Here is a 27,251-nt window from a genome sequence, read left to right as displayed (position 1 = left end):
ATTTTACACGACGACATACCGCAGCGCCTACAGATTTTTGAAAACGGCAACGGAAAACCGATGTTATTGTACACCATACTGATTACTAACTGCACTAAGAAGGTGTGATGTACTTTGGACATATCAGCCACGCATCGGAAACTTTTACCAAACAACGCTAAAGGGTTATCATCCAGATACATGGCCGTCAGGCACAGTATGACTAGGCATGGTAAGGCTCCAAAACGGTATTAATATAACCCACTCAACCGCAGTATCATTACGAATTTAAAACTCGTTACATGTTCTCATTTTATACGTTTAAAACTGTTCATGACAAATATTATTTATCAAACCTATACACGTTGAAAGTATATTGTAAATTATACAAATACGTTTTATGCCATTTAAAACCGTTGTTTCCGGACAAAGTTTTAGAAGCTGTAAAGTATGCGTTTGGGATGTGACAACCGTACTTCGTGTTTTAAGTCCTATGCCTCTTAGCTTGAACTTGAGAAAACTGTGATATAAACATTAAGTTTTCTGTGACGGTAGTATCTAAAACTAAATCGGACATTAAGGCATTTAAAAAAACAGCCAGCCTTTAATTTTCCTCATTACTAAAGTGTACAAACGATTTTTTTTTTTTTTTTTGCCAGTCCATATTTTGTGTTTCAGAAAAGCATTTTTCCTATACAAGTAAGAGGAGATGGTACTGAAATGTTCAAGTTGAAAGAGAAATTAAAGTACCTGTGTTACGATTTTGGGGCTAGATTTTCAGCAGCGGGAACGATTGTCTTATCCAAGTGTTTACTAATATATTGCTTGGTAACACTTGTTTCACAATGTCATACATTTAGCATACCAAGTCTTCAAGAACCTGTAGCAAAACATTGTTATACCAAATTAAGAAGTCAGCTAATATATATCTGAGGGAAAATATATTTAAGAGTGATAACATTGATTTGAATGTTGTGGCAGGCATAAGACGCGGTTTCAAAACTTCCCTAACAAGACATCCTAAACTGTAGGAACAGTAGAAAAAAATATGCAGACAAAACCGCTACGTCAGACATCTGAGATAAACTTTATTATCCACAATAAACATTTCGATACATTAACGGTATCAGGACAGCGGGACCACTCGCTTACACAAGAACTCCTCTGAACAACAATTATGCGGAACAAGTGGCCCCTCACAGATAGACCCGTAAATCTTGTTACACCACAAATACACAAACAACTCTGTAACATGTGTTCTAGTCTAGCCATACATTTTCCCTGAACTAAGACAAAAATAAAATCATAGGAATGTCCGCAAACTCCATACAACGTAATGTGCGCATAAATTTAGCAGGTATGAAGATATACCCTTACAGACTAGATACCCCCTTTCACATGCATTAACAGTGAGCACCTAGTACAAGAGAACACCAAATAAAAACTTTTCACAACATACTTCCGATTATTCACACAAATTATTAATAAAATAAGAAAAGCAATGAAAAAGTTATACCAAAGAAACATTTGTTCTTAGCAATTGGCATATGTATTTCCAAGTGAAAATGACAGAAATGGTGATTCTTACCTGTATTACATCAGCTCACCAAACAAACAACTACATATAAAATATTGAATTTTATCTTTAAATGAATTAACAATCTTACTTAAAGTAATCCTAAACACAAAATTAATACGTATAGTGATCGAAAGCTTTGTCTATATAAATACACTATTTTTAACAACAAACAATTTATTGATGTTGATTCGAGGTACGGTTTTAGAAACTGGAATAATCAAAATATCCATCACATTAATACAGCCTATAAAATGCATGTTTTAATTCAAAATTATCGAGATCAACTTCTCGCTTGTTCAGGTTGTACTTGATTTACACACGATAACAACTAGTTATTTCTTAAACGGATACAACTGTTTGGAAACATTTTCCTGGAAAAGCTAGACACTATCGATGATGATAAAAGGGCGGGTAATAAAACCTATAGCCAATTCACTAAAAATTTCTACGAGTAATTGCAGCAATTCGAAAATACTAACGTGATCTTTACTGTACTCTAGAGCTAGGCAGGAGTTCTCTTCTTCCTGGAATTAGGAAACGCCCGAAGGTTTAATACGCAAGCGTATACGTCAGCATATCATGCGCAAAGCATTCGGACTTCAGACAGATGGACATGAGAAGGATAGAGAGAGGAGTACCCGAAGGGCATTGGTTCTTAGATCAAACCCCTGGCACGACTTTAACCACATGCATTTTTATTGGTTCAAGAGGGCAATCTCATCTCTTTCGTCGGCTCCAATAAAATCTTAACAATTGGCACCACTTAAGAAAATCGTGAGTTTTTAACTCGCAATCCAGAAATCCCTGAGAACTGACTGGATGTCGTTTCTCTGTTAAAGATAACATTCACATAGCCGACGTTTCAACGATACCTTACTCTATTATTTTGTTGTTGTTATTGTTTTATTTCGAGTTTAAAATATAATCAGAATAAATTTACTTAAAAAATTAATATTAGTGCAAAAAGACCTATTGGCCATCCGGGTTCAAAACCCAATAAAAATGACAGAAGACTGGCACGCATTATGTTTTGTTTTTTGCACTATCATCTTATAGATCGTGGCAGCAACACGACGGAGGAAGAAAAACCTTTCGCACCAATTTTATTTTAGTCTTTATAAAACAAAACCTAGTTTGATTCCATTGTAACCTGGTACTGAGTCGTATACTTCATGCCGTGAATTTGGCAACAAATTAATTAATACATAAATCAAAGGACGATAAAACGGTCATTCACGACTGGAACAAAATCCTTGAAAGGTGTATGGTGGTAACATTACCATGATTTCTGACAATAACTGCAATGATTCCAGACAAAATCTTCACAGATACTCTCACCACGTTAAAAAAGAAGCAAAAATGAATTAATTCGTGAATTTGGTTAACATGTTTCCTATCGATTCTGTTCACATTTCAAAAACAACGTTTTAACACAGCAAAAATTAGTTATATAGAATAATCTTCACTATAATAGTACGGATGGTGTTAACAGATTAAACTTTTGTAGCAAGTTTATACGCGTTTACTTTTCCTAACTTTTTTTATGTAGATATTGACAACTGCAAACTGAATGCACAACATTGGACAAAAAGTTTGCATCGAGGTTTGAGTACCAGAATTTTATCTGCGACGACCCAAGGGAGTATATTTTCAAATATAAGATCAACAGTCAGTATAGCCACTATTTAAATAACACTGGTATTCGTTCTACGTTTACCAAATAAAATTTTATAAGCTGCTTTTTTTTTTTTATGACTGATTAATGTTCTTTATACCCTAATATAGTTAAATGGCGACATTCACATGTACTAACGACGACTCATAAAATTTACGCCTATAAACCTGGGTGTGTTTGCAGCACAATGTTGATCAACAAATATATGACCTACGGTTGGATTATACGTTGTGGTTATCATTAGATAAAAATAAAGAAAACTCAGTAAAATTTTGGCTTCTTTTTTTGAACAAATACAGTAAATAATTCTGTTTGCAACCATTCATATGTGTACTAAACAACAGTAACATCTAATACATTATGCTTTACACTGCTTCTTCAATGGGATACTAATCTTCTGTAATCGACATGTATATAATTAAAATGTTCCGCTATGAGTTATTTGATTGCAGTACTTCCAACTCGTATTAATGTTTAGAGGTAACAGTCTGGCATGAATGATTTCTTCATTTGTTACATGTGAATATTATACATGCGTGAAACTCCAGAAATATCAAAGATAACAATTCTTGAGATTCTCTTTTCAGAAAGCAAATACGTATTACGTATATTTCACTTGCATGCACTGCTTTTGCTATCTTGAATGTTTTACCCTAGCTTTCACACTTTCTTTTTGTGGTTTCCTTCATTATGTTTAGGTTGAACTAGTTTTATGTTGATGACGAAGTTTAAAACACAGTTAAGCAAATAATTTTCTCGATTAAATAATTATGAAATATATTTATTAGAGTTTGTTCTGAGCACACAGTAATTCTTGATATTTTTTAAATTGATTCAAACCACAAAACATAATCGTTAAACACGTTTATCGCAATTCAACATAAAATCACATTCACAGGAAAAAAAAATAACTCCGTTATAAGATTCAAAAGCGTTCTCACCCTATAGCACTGTTTTTGGTATCTCTAAACATTGAAAGGTGGTTGTGTGAAGAATACGAGTCTCTAAACAAGACAAAACTCGAAAAGTTTTGATCTAGTCCTAGCCAAACCCCATGCTTATTTTGTGGAACAATATGCCAGAAGTCACCAAAGATATACCTTTCTCTGCACAAATGTTTCGTTGTAAACGATTTTAAATCGGATCCAGTTACATCAAAGCGCGTTACAACTTTTCGTAACTTTTAACGTAAATGTACAGCTAGCTACCAATTTGAAGTATACAATTTCTTTCGCTTTCATTGTCAATCTAAACTTATCCCACAAATAGCATTGTTTTAAATATTCATAAACCTATAAAATGACATTTGTATAAAATATGAATCAGTGCGAGTTTAGAAATGAACTTGCTGATGCATTTATGTTTTTATAAAAACTATTACTATCTTAGATAATATATTTATAACGAGTTTGATTGCATAACAAAAACAATATTTCGTAATATACCCTGTTCCTCTTGTGTATCGTATTTTCAGTAATTTTATACTCTCGACCTTGAAACCAGGTCACTAAACAATTTATTTACCTTTGAAGCAGTTTTCAATTACACTAATTGGAGACATTAAATTAATTAAAGATCCATGGGCCAAGTATAAAATTATTATGCAATGATAACACAGCACAATCATTTGGCATTAAGTTTCATGAGTAGCACTAAATGGATTTGTGTTTCTAATCACACTTTAATTATGTGACAGAAAGTTATCAGAAGAGGACCATTTTTTGACATTTCTGAAAAGGTCTATTCACTGCACCACGAAATAATAACGTTAGAAATCACTGTTGCACTGTTATAAATTAATAGGGTTACATAGGTGGGATGTCACCCCTTGATGATACCGATGAATACAATTTTAAACAAGAAGCCACATGAGGGCTATCTACTGAAGTAAAATACAATGTACCAAAGACAGCTAGGATGAAATAACTGTGAAGATTTGCCTGAAACCACAGCAATTTGTAGAACGTACCGGACCAAATCAGAGTGAGACCGTTTGACGGCTTGCCATGTTAATATCCCACAATTCCAAGGGATATTTAAGATACAGTTACACTGCCCCTTGAGAAAGTGTAGGACATTGAATGTCGGCCTACGGCCAGAAAACTTGTGTAATAGTGATAGCTTCAAAAGCACTGTAAGTTAACACGATGCCTTTTAACGGACCAGGCAGCCTTGAGCTTGAGATGGGACTGGTAGCAAATAAGACTATAACGAAACACCAGGCAGGAACGAAGACCACCTGAATCAAGTTAGGGTTGTACCCAGCTATAATATAGAGAGAGACTAATGTTAAACATACTTGAAAACCCGTATACATTGTAGGTTGGTTTACGTTTACCATCTGGAACTAGTAATACACTAAAGACACGAAAAACACACAAAACAGTTTGATTATGTCACATTATACATATAATCATCACACAATAACCCATTATACTTTGTGCTATTACACATTGTAAATTACTTGCACAAATGGAATATATAACACAGCTACACACAAAAAGTATATCAATAACACATAGTTAGTATTACAGAGTTAGGCCTAATGTTTAAAATTCTCAAAACATCATCCTGCAACATTTTATTAGCTCTACTTAAACCACTTCATGTTCAATCACCAAAATCTTACAAAAACAAAATAAACCTTAAAATACCTTTTCCACCAATTTTGATTTAAAGTCACCAGTACCATAAGGTAACAGCATTACTTGGGCAAAAGGGGAGGGGGGATTTCTTAACTAACAAATCTCCCCCTGCAACTCAAGTTAGACATTGAGCTTAAATGTTATATTCCTAAATAAAAGTTTCACACCTTTACACAGTTTAGATATTTTTTCTCGAATATTTGACTTTTCAAGAAATATAACAGTTATCCATGATGGGAATAGTCACTCAACCCCAAACCATTTAGAACACAGAAAATTTTTCTAACATTTAGCAACCTTGACTTACTCATTTGAGTGAATTTCTGGACACACTATTTTCACCTTAAGACTTTTTTTTTTTAATCATACACACAAACAATTATAGATTTAAGTGGAACACATCTTTATTTTTGTTAACCAACACCAAATATTCTTTCACAAGCTCTTTTGGAAGAGCTATAGTGAACTTTAAAGTAACACATTTACAACATCTTCATAGATGGTGAAGCAATTAACCAATCACAATAATTGTTGAGGGTGGTGCCAATAGGAAACAGATGAGGTAGAGAGAATCTTTGGTGGTCCATGATTTTTGGATATGAGGAGCAGTAAACACTAGTAACTAATATGGATGATGCCTTGGCCTGCTTTGAGGCTGACAATGAAGGAACCTATACAAGGCCTTAGATGACACCACCCATCAACAAAATAAATACAATCAGTGACATCTGTTACAAACAGCATATATGACTGGTATAGTCAAAATTTCAAGGATTTAAATATTCATATTCAAAACAAGATTTACAACATCATTTAATGAAGAATATTTTGAAAAATTTATAGTAAACATACTTGTGCCCTACTTTTTTGGACATGATGACACTATATACAACTAACCATGTATTTCTCTCTTCCAACTTTTTATTAAGGAACATTAGAAAAGACACTGACATAGAAGATCAATGACATCAGTTTATACCTAAGATTTCTATTAGCATTTCATTCTGCTAAATGAGGTTGGGCATAACATAATAGTCTTTAATTACCTGAATTCATTCATTTGAAAAGCATACATATAAATATATTCTTCAGATAATGAAAGAGTATCATTTCATCTTGATATTTTTTACAGTAATTTATTTTCCCCAATAGTCTCAATTCCACTGTTAAAGGTTAAAAAAAATCAAGGGTTATTAATAACATCATCCACTTTTTAGAAATAGTCTTCTGTGCTGGTGAGGATAAGACAGAAAGTACAACTACACTGTATGCAATAAACTAGTTATGAAACTTTTCCTCTAGACTAAATAACCTAAATTTGTACTTCTACAGGTACGTGAAAATTTCCACAAGTAACTTAGTTTCTTTCAGGCTATAGATATATAAAGTCTAGATTTTTCAAAACCTGCTCAATGAAGTACAATTATAAATACATATTTTGTCCTAGTTTTTCACAAATCAAGTTTTTCTCCTAAGAACTATTACTAATAGTGGAAACACACAATAAAACTACAAGTCAGTTACCTAGTATGATCAACACAGAATCAGTTTAATAAGAGATGTGAGCAATTATAACAGCCAGAGATTTTTTTCCTCAAATGCATTGAAAATTTTGAAGCTGAAAACCTCTTTCTACAAGACAATGTGATTTTAAGAGGTTATTTGATAGTTTTCTTCACAAACCTATATCACTGTAACTGACAATCACAAAATACACCAAAAATGACAAAATAATAATTTCAAATTCACTTAATTTCTTCTTATACAAAAGCAATATAACCACAAAGCCATTTGGATGACATTAGGGTCTGAAGTCAACACTGTAAGTCTTATGTTATTACTAATTGAGATAAAAGAGATAATACTAATAATAAACTATTTCAGCTGACATCATGTTTGAGGTTAAAACTAAGTCTATGTTACTACTAATTTAAGTGAGAGAGTTAACCCTAATGAAAAACCATTTCATGCAGTCTGTTTTAAATACTTTAACAGAAACAGTGTACTATTGATCTATCTATGCAAATAATGAGGAAAGATTTTTTACTTTTCTTCTAAATGTTTGAAGATGATTACAATGACAGTTCATTACAGCACTGATACGGCTTTACAATAATGTGTTAATTTAAAGGAAACACTTCAGTTTTAGGTAGGTTATGCAAGGGTAAATAACGTACAGTTTACAGCTTATTCATATGGAAGGCTTTCTAAAATAAGACTTCATATGCACAGAAGTTTCCTGGATTATTTGTAAACACACTATATGAAAAGTTCTGGATAACTTAAAAGGTTAAACAATGTATCAAAATTTTAGTTCAAAGAATTAAAAGTATTTTTGTACAACTATATCCAGGTAAAAAGAACAAGAAAAAAAAAAAGGACAAAGGAATTCTAAACTGCTACAAATATTTTGGACTGACAGAGGGGAAAACAAAATGTGGTCACAAGTGGGATATTTTTTTCCCAACAGGAAGCATTTCATATTTTTATCACACACTATAACATATGCTGCTACATAAGATCATACACACTCAAAAAATTCCTATAAATATTACTTTACACTCATAAAAAAAAACCCAACAAGAACAGATGGCTAGGTACCCAAAAAATTCACTTTCTGTAAGGTCTTTCACTTCTGTACCATAACAGCCTTCACATAATATATAATTCTAAACACTTTTCACTATTAACTGAAACTACTAAATTGCAAACTAACATTATTGGTTATTAACCCACTCACTGAGGATGGGGCATGTATTTCCCAGTCCACTGGGAAATACACACCAGCCAGCCACAATGGATGAATTAAATTACTATCTAAGCAAGCTATCATATCACAAACATAAAAACCATTTGAACTTGCAAGAAAAAAAATCATTATTAAACATACTTAAATTCTTAAAGAAAACTGTTAAAATACCTTATATTTCAAGTTTTTTTTTGGCTGTACCTTATAGTAGTATTTTAATCATTTTAGTCACATCTTCAGTTTACACTAATATGTATTAATATTTTATGTTATTAATACATTGAAGCTCACATCACACACACACATGTATACCATTCATGTTTCTCTTCTATGTAATTAAGCATTATCCCACACATCTTATGGGAAAATAACTGGTCACAATATGTACTGACAAGTGAAACTTGCATTTTCTCCTGGAATTCCAATAAATAATCCCTCAATGCATGCCACTATTAAAAAAGTTTTTGCATATTAAGAAATCAAAAGTGGAAAACTGTTTTATAAATATATCAGTATTTCTGAAAATTCATACATACAAGGAAAAAAAAAAAAGACTGAAATACATATTAAATCAATATAAAGTAAAAACAACAGGGATCTTCAAAATATCAGAATTTCACAAATTTGAATCACAATACTCTGAAAATAAAACAATCACTTTTTAAGTTACTAAATACAAATGAGGTAGAAAGAATGAACAAAAAGGGGAACAATATGATCCATTATAATAAATGACACACTGCAGGTTTTTCTTACTCATTTTCTTTTTGTTAATCAATATACTATATGTATACACACCATGAAGCTTCAACTGAACACTATATTTTCAAGTACCTGTACAGAACATTATTGAGGTAGTAGATTATTAAATTTCTACTCAGTAAATTAATACTTAGGGAATATCATAAAACAACTTAAAAAAAAAAAAACTACTCTGACTCTACTGGCCACATTTTCTCAAGCATGTCACAACAAAAAGGAATATTTCCACCTTCAAAATTTTGTCCACTTGTCAAAAAACCAAATTGAATAACAAAGCAAAAAAAGCCATTCATGGTAGACAAAAATTAAGTATCACAACAGCTCACAACTCTTAAATTTGTACCTAAATGGGCATACATATCAAATAAATTCTTCTGCAGGAATAAGCTGTCATTATTAAATAAAAAGAAACTTTTAAACTGTCAAGTATTATCACAATTTAGAACTGAGCTTTAAACTTTTATTATTAATATGCCTACACTTTTCAAAACTTGGCTTAGAGAATTAAATAAATTTCTATCTATTTTAATCTTTTTTTAAATTGTACATGTTCTGCAGAATTTATTAGATAAGTAGTAAAGTACAAAATTGTGAATAGTTACATAAAATATAAATTTAATGCATGATAAGAGAGATGTATTCTGAAAAACTGAAGGAGTTACTACTGTTTATGCATTAGATAGTTTGACAGCTTTTTCTGAAAATCTGTAAATGCAAGAACAATTTGTTGAATAATCAATTATACTGTATCCTGACAAAAAGAAAACTCCAAAAATGATAAATGTATAATACCAATATCTTCAAAATTTTCATATAGCTTGAAAATACTTACTATAACAAATTATTAAGTTCAATTAGCCCTAAAAATATGTGATATTTTCTCTAACTTTCAATTATTACTTGAACTACTAAAAACTGTCTTCACAAAAACATTCATACACACACTAAACTTACCCCACACTTCAATGTGACATTTATGTTACAAAACAGTATTTTTCTTAGAATATATGGTATAATTCCTTGGGTTGCAATTGTAAATTAGAAGACTGTTAAGACTACAAATGAATCCAGTTTTGTACTATTACTTGTATACAATTCAATTATAACACTAGAGTCTTTATAAAATGAAGTTCTATTTGACATTATTAACAACAAAACTGGCTTACTATGAGATATAGTAAAAAGAAAATAACCACTTGAGCTGCATATCAAATGAAACACCACATTCTAGAAAACCTCTGTAAGTCAACAATACATTCTTAAGAAATCCCTGAGAGGAACCAGTATTAGATACGAGGTAAATTTTATAGGATACACATTTAGTTTTCACACACAGAATATGAAGTATTCAACCTTATGATTGAGGATGAAACATTCGAAATACATTTTTCCACAGAAAAAATGTGTTACAGGATACATTTTCAAGGTAAAGAGGAACTTAAGGGAAAAATCCCCAATTATCTTCATAATGAAATACACAACAACATTTTATTAAAATTCCATTGTGAGAAATAGTGCACACACAAAATACATATGCATATTTTGCAAAGGAAAAATTACTTTTTGAGCCAATAAACTGAAAATAGTAAACTTTTCAGTTATTTTTTTTCTTATGCTTATAACTAATGTCAAATAATTTAGCTATTAGTTCTAAATTTCTTTAATCATTTAGAAAATGTAGTTGTAAATGGTTCTGCCAATGTTATAAACCTCATACAGTGTAAACTGGAACCTTACATTAATTCATCCTCAGCAAGCTAAAAACTAATAAAATTACCAATTACAAACAATATTACACTTTCTTAGTATTTGCATAAACCAAAACAAAGATTTTCAATATTCAAATACTATGATACACTAATTTGCAAATATCATATCCTTCAAAATTAAAAATTTATTATTTCAACTGATAATTATTCAACACTGTTACTAAAAATTTGAATTCATTTTAGTTTTTACTCATGATTCAGGCATTTATATAAACATTATAGAATTCTTATACAAATAACATGTTCATGCTTGAAATTCTTGGACAAAAAAAAACAATCTCTAAAATGTTCTTTTAAATATTTCTTCACCTTTTTATACCTAACTTCAAACACATCTTAGTCATCCATAAAAAAAGAATTTCCTGTTTAGCATTATCAAAATTTAATATTTTTATGAGCTTGACATAAAAAAACCTTCAGCTAGTATACCTGGATCCGATTATTTCCAAAGTCCACCACAATGATTAGGCCATCTGGTGAGATGCACACACCAGAAGGACGATCCATTTGCCCTGGTCCATTTCCTAGTGTCCCAAATTTGCAAAGAAAATTTCCATTTGGATGGAAAACCTGGATTCGATGATTCTTAGAATCTGCAACAATTATGTGCCCTTCTGGATCTACAGCCACACCTTGAGGACGCAAGAACTGTCCATTGTTGGATCCTTCTGTCCCTAGGAAACGAGCTGATTGGAAATCAGGATGGATCACAAGAATGCGATGATTATTAAAATCAGTTACTACCATATGCCCCTCGGGGTTGAAAGCTACACCACGAGGAGAATCAAAATGCTTCCATAGTGCACCTTCAAATCCATATTTATTAATGAATGTTCCATCTGGTAGAAATAGTTGAATACGATGATTACGAGTGTCAGATACCAAAATCTGTCCCTCAGTATTAACTGCCACATCCCAAGGATAGTTGAACTGACCATTTTTACTACCTTTTTCACCAAATTTTAATAGGAACGTACCATTAAAAGCAAAGACTTGAATCCTGTGATTGTCTTTATCTGCAACAATGATCCTACTTTGCAAATCTGCAGCTATTCCTGCAGGACGATCAAACTGTCCAGGACGTGAGCCAGGTGATCCAAATTTGTGTTTAAAGGATCCATCACTGTTAAAAACTTGAATGCGGTTGTTACTGCGATCAGCCACAATAATATGACCTTCCCTGTCAGTGCAAACACCCCAAGGCCGGCATAAGTGACCATCTCCATCCCCATCTCCTCCAAACGTGTATAACATGTGTCCTACAGTACTGTAGTTTCTACCAGACCGTACCATAACAGTAAAGGGACTTTGCTGAATATGCATGCCACGCATTGTTATAGATATTACATTGTGGCCTTCAGTTTGTGGCCGATAGCTCACTAAGTAAGAGCCATTTTGATTATCTACAATTTCAGCTCGATAAATTCCCCCATCAGGACTCTGAATAACTGCACGAACTGGGTCACCACCTACAAGGCGAGTGTCACCAAAATGGTCTTTAGCTTGGACAGTAAATGTGGAAAGTCGACCACGAAGAGCACGCTTCAAACCTTCACCCATGGCAACAGAGTTTGGTGCAAAACCACTACTACTTATGAAACCAAGGGCACTAATTGCACTTAGTAGGGCACTATCTGGTGGAGTGAAAAGAATATTATCATCTTCATGAGGCTGTAAATGGCTTCGATAGTACCTCAACTCCTGTAATTTTGTAAGAGCTTTGTCCTTAGCTTTCAGAATGTCAATATCCGATCCTGATTCAAGCACTTGCTGAATAAATTCCACTATCTGAGCCATTTTCGATAATGCTACTCTTAAGTCATCTATCTGTAAATGCAATGATCGTTCTTTCACTTGGCGAATTTTTTCAACACGTTGAAGCAGATCTCTTTCCCTTTCCTCAAGGGCATTCATATGTCTCCGTATTGTTGCACGAACTTCAGTGGCAACATTCTGAGCCCTCATCTCAACTTTCTCTGCCATTTGTTGTGTTATTTCAATGCTTTCCTCCACTGCTCTCAATCCTGCTTTTGCATCAGCTAATAACTTAATGGAAAGAGTTTTTGAATTCTGTACTGCATCTTGCAAGTAAATAAAACTGTGACCTCTGTGTTCCTTCATGGTGCATTCCCTACACAATGGTTCATTGCAAGTATCACAGAACAATCGAAGCACTTCATGTTGATGCAACTCGCAACAGTGAGTGGGACGACTTCCAATTGGTGGAATAGGTGGAGGAGTTCGATGTTGTGACACATCATTGGCAAATCTTACAATATAATGTTCTTTTGTCAGTCGAACTCGCTGATGTGCCCGGACACAGTTTTCACATAAAAGCTCATTGCAATCACGGCAGCGACCCACAGCCTTATTTCCTTCTTCACAACAGCTACACATGACCAGAGATATTTGACCATCAAAGCCATTTTCACAATCAAGTTCTTCCTTAACTACTTCCAGTATATTGCTGATTAACAAATTGGATGACATAGTATCCAACCCCAAATCTTCTGAGGTGGGGGATATTTTTTGTTGACATGATGGACATTTAAAATTTCCAGAGAAGGATTCTTGACTATTTTGGTTGTACTGCTCAAGACAGGTTTTGCAAAATGTATGTAAACATGGCAAAATTTTGGGCTCAAGGCTTCGAGTTAGGCATAATGGGCAAATAAATGATGGGCATGAATTTTCACCCCGAGTACTGGGAAAGGCAGCGGCCATTTGGATCTTCATTTAAAACAAATTTTTGTTGTTACTTCTTTTTAAGATTAGTTAGTGATACTTATGACTTAAATTTGCTTTTACAAATTTGGTTTCATAAGGATGATTTACTATAATGCCAACGTGAAAGTTCATGAGCTGATGTACATGTTTTTTGAAGTACCAGTTGTACTTTTCTTCCTTCCAAACACTTTTTGCACAAAGAACATTGCTCTCAGTTGTCTCAAATATCCATAACATTATCAATTCAGTAGCATTATTTAGCTTTTAACTCATGATAAAAAAAAAATTAAGTTATATTGGACATTTCCTGACAACTTCTACTATCTTTCTTTTAAGGGTAAAAGTCCTTGTGTATTTATAATGAAAATAATGTACATAAAAAAGGGCCCACAGTGAAATATCAATTAAATTTAAATATTAAGTTTCTTAAAGTTAATTTTAAATTTTGGTAAAGCCTCAGGAGAAACTTATCAGTGAACTCAAGCCTACTCTTACATCGATTTGTAGTAGGTCCTTGTAACTGGTTGCAGACATGCTAATAATACTACTACTGTTAATATGACTTTTGCATTGTAAAGTGGTACTCAACTTTGGAAGGTGGTTATCCAGACGATCAAACTTCGAAGTACTGGTACGCAGTTACAATATTAAGACGATCTATCCGTGTATTATGATATATTCGTTACTCGCCGTGTTTGTCATACACGATTTTCCAGAACAGTCAATGTACGCCTTGCTGGTTAACCTGATCTACGCAGTGTAAGCTAAAACTTATGTTCTCGCGGTGTGATACGTAAGCCTAACAGTTAGCATTATTAATGACGTTCAATTTCAGTAATCTAACACATATTTTTTAGTGACACTCATACCTGAAAGTACGTGATCAACCGACGATTTTTATAACATGAAGAAGCATCTGTTCCCTAATTTCAAAACTTATTAAAGTATAATTTCTCGTTTTACACAACAAACACACAAATCAATCGTCTTTTCACGTACCTTCTCTCCTCACTGGTCCCTAACTAACAAATCCGGTTCGTACGGTGGGTTAGACTTATTCTAGAAAACAGAAGACAAAGTCAGGGCTATAATTGCTACCCCATCTAGCGGAAGCACAAGTAAAGTTTTAAATAGCACTGGCCAACATGCCAAATCTGCCGCATACAATTAAAGCGTAAACATTCACAAAATAAACATTTACTCTATATTAATACTTTTCAATTTTCGAAATGAGTGTTAAGGCGCTTGATATAAAAATTATGCTATGTTAAAATCTATAAAGTAATTTTAATGATATATATGCAATAATATTTTATAATTTTATAATAGGCAATTATTTGCTTTCTAGAATAATACCACGTATATATATGTATGTTTGTGTGTATGTATATATTACATTGTAATTTTAATGTGAGTTGTGTAAAATGTAAGATTAAAATCTATAGCTGCTGATATTTTTTATAATTATGGTACAGTTAACATATATATTTCTCTACAAGTGGGTTTCTCAACATCACTGAGTTAACGACGTTATTTTTAATCTTCACTGAGAAAGCAGTCAGTCAACAACACCATACTATCTACCATCCACACTAAATACTAACTATCATTCTTTTGAGATATCTACAACTTAAAATCTCAGTAATATTTTGTTTTATAGCACATATTCGAACCCATATTGCTATCTGCAAAACCCAGAGCTCTACCGCAGGGTCAACTCCATGTAGTTGTTATAAAAGCACAAGGATATTCTTATTTTTACAGAAAACAAATTGCGTTCAAATATGGCATCAGCTAGAATTTTTAAATAAAAATAAGAAAAAAATATTTTATTATGTTAAATTATATGTTACCGCCATGAGCTAAGTAACAAAAAATTATTTCTTTCATTTTTCAGAGTTTTTCTAATATTTAGCGATTAGGGTACAAACTATTAAATCAGAAAATATGGTTTCGAATACTATTGATTGCCTAAATGTATTATAAAATCTGACAAATATCACTCTCCTTAAACAACAAATGATTTATTGTTGTTCTAATTATATTTATAGATAAGTTGTTTTGAATTAAGCACAAAGCTACACAATGGACTTTCTTTGCTCTAGGCCTGGCATGGCCTAGCGCGTTAAGGCGTGCGCTTCGTAATCTGAGGGTCGCGGGGTCGCGCCCGAGTCGCGCCAAACATGCTCGCCCTCCCAGCCGTGGGGGCGTTCTAATGTTACGGTCAATCCCCCTTTTCGTTGGTAAAAGAGTAGCCCAAGAGTTGGCGGTGGGTGGTGATGACTATCTGCCTTTCCTCTAGTCTTACACTGCTAAATTAGGGACGGCTAGCACAGATAGCCCTCGAGTAGCTTTGTGCGAAATTCCAAAAACAAAGAAAAAATTCTTTGCTCTGCCCACCACGGGAATCGAAACCCGGGGATTTAAGGTTTTAAGTCCGCAGACATACCGCTGAGCCACTAGGGGACATATTTATGGAAACATGGAAGAAAATCATGCATTGCAACTAATATTTTACATATAAACGTAGAAATTCATAGTACATTACATAAATTATCTTGGTATAAACATGAGGGTAGGAAATGAATAAAATGGTTTTTGATGTGTCTCCCGTTTTTTCTCTCTTTCTTTCTTCTAAGCGAAAGTGTGAAAACCACGCTTTAATACCTTGGTTTGTGAAATGACCAGCTAAAGTCATAAAAAATGCCAGCAGTAAACAGTAACATTTTTCTTAAGTACCGTAACATATTTCATTTCATATAAATCTAACAATGTAACAATTTAACAGTAAAATATAAAAGACATTACGCAAATAGCACATTTTTGCACTCAGATACGAGACCGTAAACAATCAAACCTTCTACTTACATTTAAGGTCATGTGCAATGATTTATATTTTACTGCTTTTGAAGGGAGACGTTTAAACGCACACTTATTATATATATCATATGCATAGAAAAACAAACAGCATTACACTCAACAAATGACCCAGTCTGTATACAAAGAGTTAATGAGGGCCCATTCCCTTGTTTGCTCCCATGAGCATGCCCCTGTAATATTAAAGTCCTTTAACACCAAAATCAGTCATATTGATCTGAGCGCCTTTAAACTACGTAAACCTTCAAGTTTACGCACGAAACTGTAAACAACACTATTTTTTTTTTGTTTTCTGTTTTTAGCCCGTACATATTTCGCTTAATTCACTATTCAATATTATACAGCGGACCAACTATATAATGATTATATATATGTGTGTGTGTGTTAAAAATTTCGTACTCAATATTTAAAATTACTTACATTCATTCATTATACTGTATTATATAAAGGGCAAAAATACACATGACACGTTTGAATACAAGGGTAAATGTAAACAAAATTATCATACAGTAGTAACCTAATGCTTTTATTACTTTGAACAATTACAGGCTCCCGTATGTTTTGTTTGTTTGTTTGTTTTGGAATTTCGCACAAAGCTACTCGAGGGCTATCTGTGCTAGCCGTCCCTAATTTAGCAGTGTAAGACTAGAGGGAAGGTAGCTAGTCATCACCACCCACCGCCAACTCTTGGGCTACTCTTTTACCAACGAATAATGGGATTGAACGTAACATTATAACGCCCCCACGACTGAAAGGGCAAGCATTTTTGGCGCGACGGGGATGCGAACCCGCGACCCTCGGATTACGAGGCTCCCGTATAAGTACATCACGAAGATTTAACACGTTTCGTTATCATCTTTGTTTATTAAGTGTACTAAAACATAGGATTATGTGTATGTAATTTTGTGTTGTGTGTTATAGCAAGTGGAGTTCATTTCCACGAAGGCGTATTTAATAATTTATAGTTCTTTAAGAAAATATAAATGTGCATGTCTTTTGGATTTTCATAATTTCTAACTAGAATTTACACACCAGTTTTATATTGGCAACTTAAACTGATATGATAAGAAGTTTGTTGAATTTCGTACAAAGCCACTCGAGGACTATCTGCGCTAGCAGTCCTTAAATTTGAAGTGATACACTAAAGGCAAGGTAGCTAGTCAACACCATCCACCGCCAACTTTTGAACTACTCTTTATCGACAAATAGTGAAATTGATCGTCATATTATAACGCTCCAAAGGCTGAAAGATCGAGAATGTTTTGTGATAGGATTCGAACATGTGCCTCGTAGATTGCAAGTCGAGTTACCTAACTACCAGGGATGGTAACATGAGAGTTACCTAACCATCAGGGATGGTAACATGAATGATACGTCCTATTGCTCTGATATTGCTCTTACTATTAATGGTTTGTTTAAAGAAAATGCATTTTATATGATTAATAGTAGGTGTTAACTTTAATATGTTCTTCGCTGCTTTTTTTTAGAACAAAACTACTTGGGCTATCTGCTATGTCTACAGCGACAGATAGAACCCTAGATGTTGGCGTTATAAGTCGGTAGACTTATTGCTGCCGCGGCGGAAAACTAGTCTTAGTGAAATACGCTTTACAATGGTTAAAAGTTAGGGACATCAACGCCTAGGGACGAAAAACATGTAATTAATGTATAAAATGACATTAACGGCGTTTATTATTTGTGAATAAAACACATTGTAAGTTATTTTTACAAATAAACCACGTGCCTTCTTTTATACAAAGAACGTTTATTCTAAATATAACCAAATAAATGAGATTCTTTACAGCTATTATTTCATTTTACTGCCTCGTGCGTTTCGTCACGATGTTATGGTAAAGCGTTTGTTTACTACAATTTTCTGAGCTGAAGGGATTGCAGTCTACACTCGGAGTCCAACGGTCGTATAACATTTCGGGGTAGGGGAGAGAAAATGGCGGAGTTACTGGACGTTCCTATTCAAAATAGTAATCTATGATGCGTCTCCACCACAGCATCTGCCCTTTCACTTCCCTGTGTGCTTTTGTCCACCCACACATACATACTAGAGTTCACGTGCAGATGACCACAGCTTTCATCAGGCACGAAGTAGGGTCTGATTGGTCACAAGATTTGGCGTTCAGAGATCAGAGATTAGCAGAAATAGAAAAAGTGCGTGTTTGTTGCGCGTATTTAATCATATTTTACGTTGCAACATTTGGTGTACGTTGCTACATTTGGTGTACGTTGCAACATTTGGTGTACGTTGCTACATTTGGTGTACGTTGCAACATTTGGTGTACGTTGCTACATTTGGTGTACGTTGCTACATTTGGTGTACGTTGCTACATTTGGTGATGTATGCGCTTTATTGGTGCGACAGCTGAAAAAACTTAAAAAATAGAAAAACTTTCATTATATTTCAGTTAGAAAACTTATGAATAGATGTATAACTTGCATGAAAATTAAAAAAATATATATTTAAATAGTTTGAGAACACGTGTTGTAAGACTGAATTTAAGAAAAAGTGTTGAGACAATGGGTTAAGACTGTGTTTACTTCAAAGCGATAAACTACAATCTGAATACTTTCCTCATTTAGCACATTTCAAAGAAAAAAATCCTTTTTTAGAAAACGTCCACTTTATAAATATTTCTTCAACGAGGCATGAATACTACTACTAATCTACAGCTGCCCAGAGGGCGTCGTTTCTGTTAGTTTTAATACTTCTGTGAGCTTCTGCTCCATATTTTTGATGTTATGTTAAAACTTTAGCTATATAAAACTTACTTTAACGAGAATAAAAAAATTGTTTAAGAAAAACCTAAACATTTTCGTATATTTCTATCTCAATCAAGAGAAAAGTAAAAAATGCTCCTGCCATCTATCGCCATAGTTATTAATTAATGCTTTCTATGAACGTCATACAGTCATCCTCGTTCTGTAGTTTTAAAGGCCCAATAAATCACTCTCCTAGATATTATATAATTTATTTTTAAATAGTAATAATAAAATAGAAAACTGTCACTAAGTACCTTGGTTGTTCTTGAAAATTTCATAAAAGGTATATCTGATACTGCTATATTTATAACGTCCGATAAATATAGAGTTCGTTTACAAGTGACAAAATTCCAGAAAAATAAACGTATTTTAAGGTAATAAGTGCATGTTTCCTTATAGCAAAGCCACATCGATCAATCTGCTCGGCTCACGGAGAGAAATCGAACCCCTCATTTTAGCGGTGGAAATCCGTAGACTTAACACTGTACTAGCACGGGGTAAGTTAAAAAATACGGAACAAATTTTTCATTATTTCAAAACTTACAGTAAAATATTTATTTTTATTAATTTTTGTGAATCTAAAAGACATTCAGTCTGCAAAACAGGCAGATATATCATAAGAACAATAAAAGTTTATTGCAAAGTCCTTCCAAACCCTTTTTTATTTCTGAAGCACAAATTAAAACAAAAAATAATGGCAGTTATAAGAAATTATATATATTCGTGATTCTAGAACCCGACATAAAAATTAGAACTGTTGCAATTTTTTTCTTGTACTAGATGATAAACAAAATTCCATTTCCCATTTAAATTAACCAAATATTCCTGTATTTTTCAGATAGATTCAAAATTGTCCGACAGGGTATAAGCATGCAAAGATGGGCGTGTTTTCTTGTAGATACCATTGTTTGTTTGTTTTTGAATTTCGCGCAAAGCTACTTGAGGACTATCTGAGCTAGCCGTCCATAATTTAGCAGTGTAAAACTAGAGGAAAGGCAGCTAGTCATCACCACACATCGCCAACACTTGGGCTACTCTTGTTGCCAATGAATAGTGGGATTGACCGCACATTATATCACCCCCACGGCTGAAAAAACGAGCATGTTTGGTTCACCAGGGATTCGAACCCGCGACCCTCAGATTACGAGTCGCACGTCTTAACCCACACAGCCATGCCGGGCCCAGATACCATTGTCACTGTAGATCAATTCTAAGTATGTAAATACAGGGTGTCCCAAAATAACGTTTACACTCTTTGACTGCGTATAGCTAATAAACCGTTTCTTTTGTTTCATATTTGACTTGTGTCCAAGGATGGCGGATAATCAGCTTAAAATCCAGCACAAAATATTCATTCTCAAAACTTTTTGGAAAGTCGAAAACAAAGCTGAAGTGCAAAGACGTTTTACTAGAAAGTTCCATATGGATGCGCCATCTCGCCCCAGCATTTCACATATCATCGCCAAGTTTGATGAACACGGAACTCTCCACAATATGAGAAAGGGTCGCTCCGGTCGAAAAAGATCATCAACAAGCCCAACAAGAGAGCAAGAGGTCATTGATAATGTTCTGAATTCTCCAAGAAAATCAGTGCGCCAACTGTCTCGTGAAACAGGTATCCCTAAATCCAGCGTTCATCGCATTTTGAAGCGTTCCCAATTCAAAAGTTTCATCCCATCCCTTGTTCACGCTCTGAATGAAGATGACCCTGATCGAAGGGTTGAGTTCTGTGAATGGTATCATGCTAGATGTGCAGGCGATGATGAATTTCCACTCAAAATTGTTTGGAGTGACGAAGCAACGTTTAAGCTGAATGGCTCAATAAATCGACATAACTGCACCTACTGGGCAACAGAAAATCCACATGTTACAGAGGAACATCACTTGAATTTGCCTGTAGTGACTGTGTGGTGTGGTCTGTCCGCTAGGGACTCATCGGACCATTCTTTTTCCAAGACACCGTAACAGGATTGAATTATTTCAACATGCTATAAGAGTTTGCCATGCCACGCATCCAAAAACAATTTGGAGAAGAAGAGTGTTTCTTCCAGCAGAATGGCGCTCCTCCCCACTTCCATCGCGACGTGAGAGCTTATCTGGATGCATCTATGCCAGACAGATGAATTGGACGAAGAGGAAGTGTAGAATTTCCTGCTAGATCACCAGATTTGACACCCATGAATTTCTTTTTGTGGGGGTTTCTGAAAGACAAAGTTTAGAGCACAAAAAGGGCAACAATTGACGAATTGAGAGTTGCAATTGAAGAACAATGTGCTTTAATACCAGATGAGATGGTGTTTGATGTGTGCACTTCCATTTCTTCCCGTTATGAGATGTGTCTGGAGCAGAACGGATTTCAGTTTCAACACCTGAAGTGAAGCAAGCAAATTGTGACATTTTACAATTTCAACCAAGGAGAGTTTTCCTTGGGAAGAATTTTATTTGTTATTTTTTCTCTTGATTTTAGTAGTAAATCTTTAAATAAATCCTTTGGCTATCATATGTATCTTGCTTCATTGTTAAAATCAATAAACAAGGCAAGTTATAATGATCCAAAGAGTGTAAACGTTATTTTGGGACACCCTGTAAATGTATAAAACCAAAGAATATATTCTAATTGCTAAACAAATGTAGTAATCTCAGAGTCTCCAAGGAAAGAATAAATTATTTTTTTATCTTATGATAATAACATAGATCACCGTACACGTATTTGTACTTAGAAATTCCATTGCATGCCATATTTCAACCATTTTTTTCATAAAAATGGTGAATATTCTAATACATTTATAATAATCATTTAATTTTTATTTTAATATTTTGATTTAGAAAATTCACGAAATATGCTGAGATTCAAACGTTTATATGACCTTCGAACTTGTTAAATATTTCTATTAAGCCATTTTAAAGTTTAAGACTGTACATTCTTTATTATGATATGACATATGTTGTAGTTACCTTCTGAAAAGACAAATAATTGCTTATTAGAAAAACTATAAACATTTGCATAGATATATATGTTTTTGAAATCACTTTACTGTTTTTAAATAAATCAATATATCTTGTTAAATCAAATGCTTCAACATTCGTATCACTCTTACTAGCAAACGAAGATGTTTTATCTTTTACCTGTTAACGTATTAGCTATAACCGACAATCTTAGCTAATAAACAAGTTTTAATTAAACGTTTACTTGTATTTGCGTTACATCAAGCAACAGCTATGTTATTGAACTTTCTTTCTAAGTTCTAGGGGAAAACTAAAGCTGTTAGTTAGCGATCACTGTGGAGAAAAAATGAGTGAGGAAAACGAAAACATTGATATGTATGTTTGTCAGAGTGAAGATAGAAATTACACTTTAATTAAAGCCAGTGAACACATCATCATATTAGAAAAAAACGACGATTTCTGAAACTATACAAAAGACCTTTTCAGCAGTGGATGTAGCAGATCTAGTGTGGTTGACATATTCTACACCTTCCTCTTTACTTTTACTTTCAAGTCCGTAATATAAGTAAGTTCGTTTGTTTTGTTTGACTGCAAAGCTACAAAATGTGCTATCTGCGTTATGTCCACCACGGGAATTGAATCCCTTGAAATTAACGATGATGGCAACTTAGGTGTAATCCTTCAGTAGCTGACTAAGTACGGGTATTTTAAAGTTTTCTCTGAACAAAAATGTATATTTAAATATTCATTTTAAAGTGTTTGTTAATAGCGTTATCTAGTGAGATTTATATTAACTAATCCAATGTTAAAGTAATAAGAAATAGAAATGTTTATTACTTTACAAACATCACGTAAATCCAAAAGATAAATACTTTAAAAGAACAGTAATTTTGTTATATGTGAAAAATTTTTAAATAATGGCTTCATTATTTTTTTTCTAAAATTTGTACATTTATGTAACAAAAAATCGAAATATATCTCTTTAAACAAATGGAATAAAAGTAATCATTCTGTCATATTTATTATTTTACGTTGGTAAGTATAAATTATCATTTTAGTGTAAACATATTACACATATTTCTTTAGAAGTGTGAGTTGTGTGTACTGGATAATGAAACGAAATTACAATTTCCTAATGTTATTTACTCATATATGACATTTTTTGTAACGTCATACATTAACTTACATTATTAAATTTACCTTATAGAAAAATTAATTTGTTATCTTACGACAGTGCAATAACGACTGAATAGTAATACAATTATTATTTATTTAGATTATTTGACACTAGATGGAAGCACATATTAATGGTAATAAATAACACTATAAGGCTATCTTTGTGGTACCTACCATGGAATTCAGAACCCTATTTGCAGCGTTATAATTATCCATACTTATCACTGAGCCATTGAAGGGGAAATTAAATAACACTTTTATCCTTCCCTACTTTAAATAGAACAGAAGACTGACACATGCATTTGATTTCTTCATATGCATTAAAAGAAAATAGGAACTTTGTCGTACTTGACCATATTCATAATTAATACATTAAATCAATCAACAGTAGTGAACATATGTTTAATTAACAAATTACACTATATTTCATTGTGTATTGAAAAGTACTAGTTGACGACATTGGTATCTTAGGGTGCTCACCTTGGATTGACCAAGGTTAGATATCTATTGGCATGAGCTGATTAGTAAATAACACAAACTATGTATTATAATGTAGTTTTCCACTATTAAAAGAAATTTCGCTTATTAACATGCTTTTTTTGTTAATAAACAAAATTCGTGTATTTATTTTTAATGTGTTCATAGCTTTAGTTATTATTATTTTTTAGTTTTGTACCGTTGTAACGTGTTCTATCGATGAGCAGGTTTTTTATATTATTTGAGTAAAAATATTCCAAGGTTCTACCCACGTAGCAATAATGAATTAATTCATTTACTCAGTAAGGTTTGCTACAGGCTACGTTCACATGAAGACCAAATTTCACAAACAACATTTCAGTAGAAAATGCGATACTTAAATATACCTAATTCACAAGTAATATTAGTTACAGAATTCTCTCGTCAATGGATCCATAGCAAACACGGCGACCAACTCACTGAATAATAGAATCGCATTTAACGCCTTTTAAGTCCTAATAAACACTAAATTGATAAACTAGTTAACTAACTAATCTATTGATTTTCGCATTTATAACGTACACTTGTTTCTACCAACAGCACAAATCTCCAGATACTTTAAACTTCATGGATTTTCTAGGTATTGCACAACATGCAGTCTACAGTTTAAAATGTTACTGTAGATGAGAGTAATGGAATAGATTTGGTGTATCTGGATTATCACACAAAAGGCTTATAAAGAAATTTATCCCTATAGATTTGGTGAATAAGTTAAGTAAATGGACAGAAGAGTGGCTTGCTGATAGAAAGTAGAGGGTTGTTATAAATGGAGTTCATTCAAACTGGATTAATGTTGCAAGTGGTGTACCTCAGGGCTCAGTCTTAGGATCATTGCTGTTTTTGATTTACATCAATGACATAGAGGAAGAAATGGTGAATAAATTACTTAAATTAGCTGATAACATTAAGATCTTGGGTATTGCTGGCTATGAAGAAAGAGTTGCTGCTTTACAAAAGCATTTGAATCATTTAGTAAGTTGGGCAAATAAATTTAATTATGATAAATGAAAGATATTGAATGTGGGTTATCGTAATTTGAATTGTAAGTGTAATTTGGATTAGAATAACTTTAAGAATACTATAAAAGGAAAGGACCTTGGTGTAATAAATGATCAGTCACTTAAGGCATCCATGCAGTGTGCTTTTGCTTGTAGTAGAGCTAATAGGACTTTAGGTTGTATGTACAAAAATATAGAATACAAATCTAAAGAGGTTGTAATTTCATTGTATAGGTAACTGGTTAGACCACATTTGTAGTATTGTGTTCAGTCTTGGGCTTCTTACCTTAGGAATGTCATTAAACTGTTGGAAATGGTTCAGAGAAAAGTTACTAAACTGGTGTTTACAATTGAGGGGTTGTTATGTAAGGAGTGATTAAGATTGATTTCTCTTAAAACAAGGATAGTTAAAGGGAGACTTATTGGAGTGTTTGATATTGTAAAAGGAATTGATAATGTTGATAAATTAACATTCTTTTAATTAACAGCGAGAATTATAGAATTAAGGGACAAAAATATGGATTTAAGCAAGGTAGAAGCCGTCTTTTTTTTTTAAATTCGCCCAAAGCTGCTCGAGGGCTATCTGCGCTAGCCGTTCTTAATTTAGCAGTGTAAGACTAGAGAGAAGATAGCTAGTCATCACCACCCATCGCCAACTCATGGGCTACTATTTTACCAACGATTGGGGGATTGACCGTCACATTATAATGCCCTCTCGGCTGGGAGGGCGAGCCCGTTTGGTGCGATCGGGATTCGAACCCACAACCCTCGGATTACGAGTCGAACGCCTTAACACGCTTGGCCATGCCGGACTAGAAGCCGTCTTAGGTTAAGAAAATTTTATTTTTCAAATAGAGTGGTAGGCCTGTGGAATGGGTTGCCTTCAGATGTTGTAGAGGCAGTAAATTTTCAGTATGTTTAAGGGAAAGTTTGATAGATATATGAATAATAAGAGCTAGTTTTTTAATTTGTTTATTTAATAGTTTTAGTTTGGCTTAGAGGAAAGGACAGACGAGATGAACGAACAAGTTTCTTGTTGTCCTTAAATATTATTTATGTATTACGTAGTCCAAACAATGGTTATAAAAGAATGGATCGTGCATTTGCTTGGAAAGCTTAGTGTTATTAATGTATTGTCCATTGTTAAATACACGCGACTATTTAAGTTTAATGCGATAGTTATGATTTGGACAGTTTATATAACGCGAAAGTTAATTTACTTATTTCAAAACGTGATAGCTTATGGCAAGGTTGCCTGCGTAACTGTTTACGAAGTACATGTTGTGTAAATCAATTACTGTGAATATACGATTGTTATAGTATTGTGTCATATTACTTGAACCTTCTAGTTTTTCTCGTTGATCAACTGAATATTATTGCATCATAATATCTAGAAGCGTATGGAACGTTTTAGACTTCTGTTGGAACATAAATAATTGTAAGAGTAAGAAAGTTAGTTTGATATAGTTAGATCTAGATTGTGTGATTGTGAATTTAGCCATAAAGAGCACATTGTGAAGATTTTTAAAGTGAAATTATCCCAGATTTATTTGTAATAACAGAGTAGAGAAGAATAATTTCTCTTGTCAGTTGTGTTCTGAGTAGTTGAACCAGCTTGTGTGACTTTGCCCAAAAAGAGACAATTACTTAAAGGTCCTGATAGAACTGTAATAACTAACTGTGCAACTTATCGCTAGCAAGTCACAGACACCTACTGTTAAGAATCTAGCCTACACATAAAACCTGATCCCTTTCTTGGAGCGCAAGATTAAAGCAAGACTTTTTTCTTAATTTGCCCAAATTGTATTCCGTTCTGAGAAATGAATATTGGTATGGTTTCTGTATTAATGATATTTTGAATCGTAAGGAGACATGTTTAAATTCTCTATGCCTCTGATAACCTGCTATTCGCGGTTTCTTGAGTGTTATATATTGTTTGAACTGTGTACAAATGGGAAATAAGCGTGTAAGAAACTTGAAATAATACTGACAGGATATCACTACTTGTATAAAATCGTTTTCCAAACACAGAACAAATAGGGTTAAAAAAAAAACGATAATGAAACAGAAAAATATAT

At 33.4% G+C, this 27,251-nt stretch overlaps 2 protein-coding genes across 2 annotated transcripts; one reads left to right on the top strand and one right to left on the bottom strand.

The window, feature by feature from the left end:
- Positions 1-1,047: 1,047 nt before the first annotated feature.
- Positions 1,048-14,931, bottom strand: LOC143256752 (E3 ubiquitin-protein ligase TRIM71-like). The gene has a single exon (XM_076514400.1). The coding sequence runs from the start codon at positions 13,892-13,894 to the stop codon at positions 11,579-11,581; it is 2,316 nt and encodes a 771-aa protein (XP_076370515.1). The 5' UTR covers positions 13,895-14,931; the 3' UTR covers positions 1,048-11,578.
- Positions 14,932-20,959: 6,028 nt separating this feature from the next.
- LOC143257823 (uncharacterized) lies at positions 20,960-21,502 on the top strand. The gene has a single exon (XM_076516851.1). The coding sequence runs from the start codon at positions 20,960-20,962 to the stop codon at positions 21,500-21,502; it is 543 nt and encodes a 180-aa protein (XP_076372966.1).
- Positions 21,503-27,251: the final 5,749 nt, after the last annotated feature.

The sequence above is a fragment of the Tachypleus tridentatus genome, chromosome 7 (assembly GCF_004210375.1).
Source record: "Tachypleus tridentatus isolate NWPU-2018 chromosome 7, ASM421037v1, whole genome shotgun sequence".
Classification (NCBI taxonomy): Eukaryota; Metazoa; Arthropoda; class Merostomata; order Xiphosura; family Limulidae; genus Tachypleus; species Tachypleus tridentatus.
The sequence above is the reverse complement of the archived record's forward strand: the minus strand, read 5'-3'. Positions and strand labels throughout refer to the sequence as shown.

What these genes read in the sequence shown, in the direction of transcription:
- LOC143256752 (XM_076514400.1), bottom strand. Translation starts at nt 13,894, where the DNA reads ATGAAGATCCAAATGGCCGCTGCCTTTCCCAGTACTCGGGGTGAAAAT.
- LOC143257823 (XM_076516851.1), top strand. Translation starts at nt 20,960, where the DNA reads ATGGATGCGCCATCTCGCCCCAGCATTTCACATATCATCGCCAAGTTT.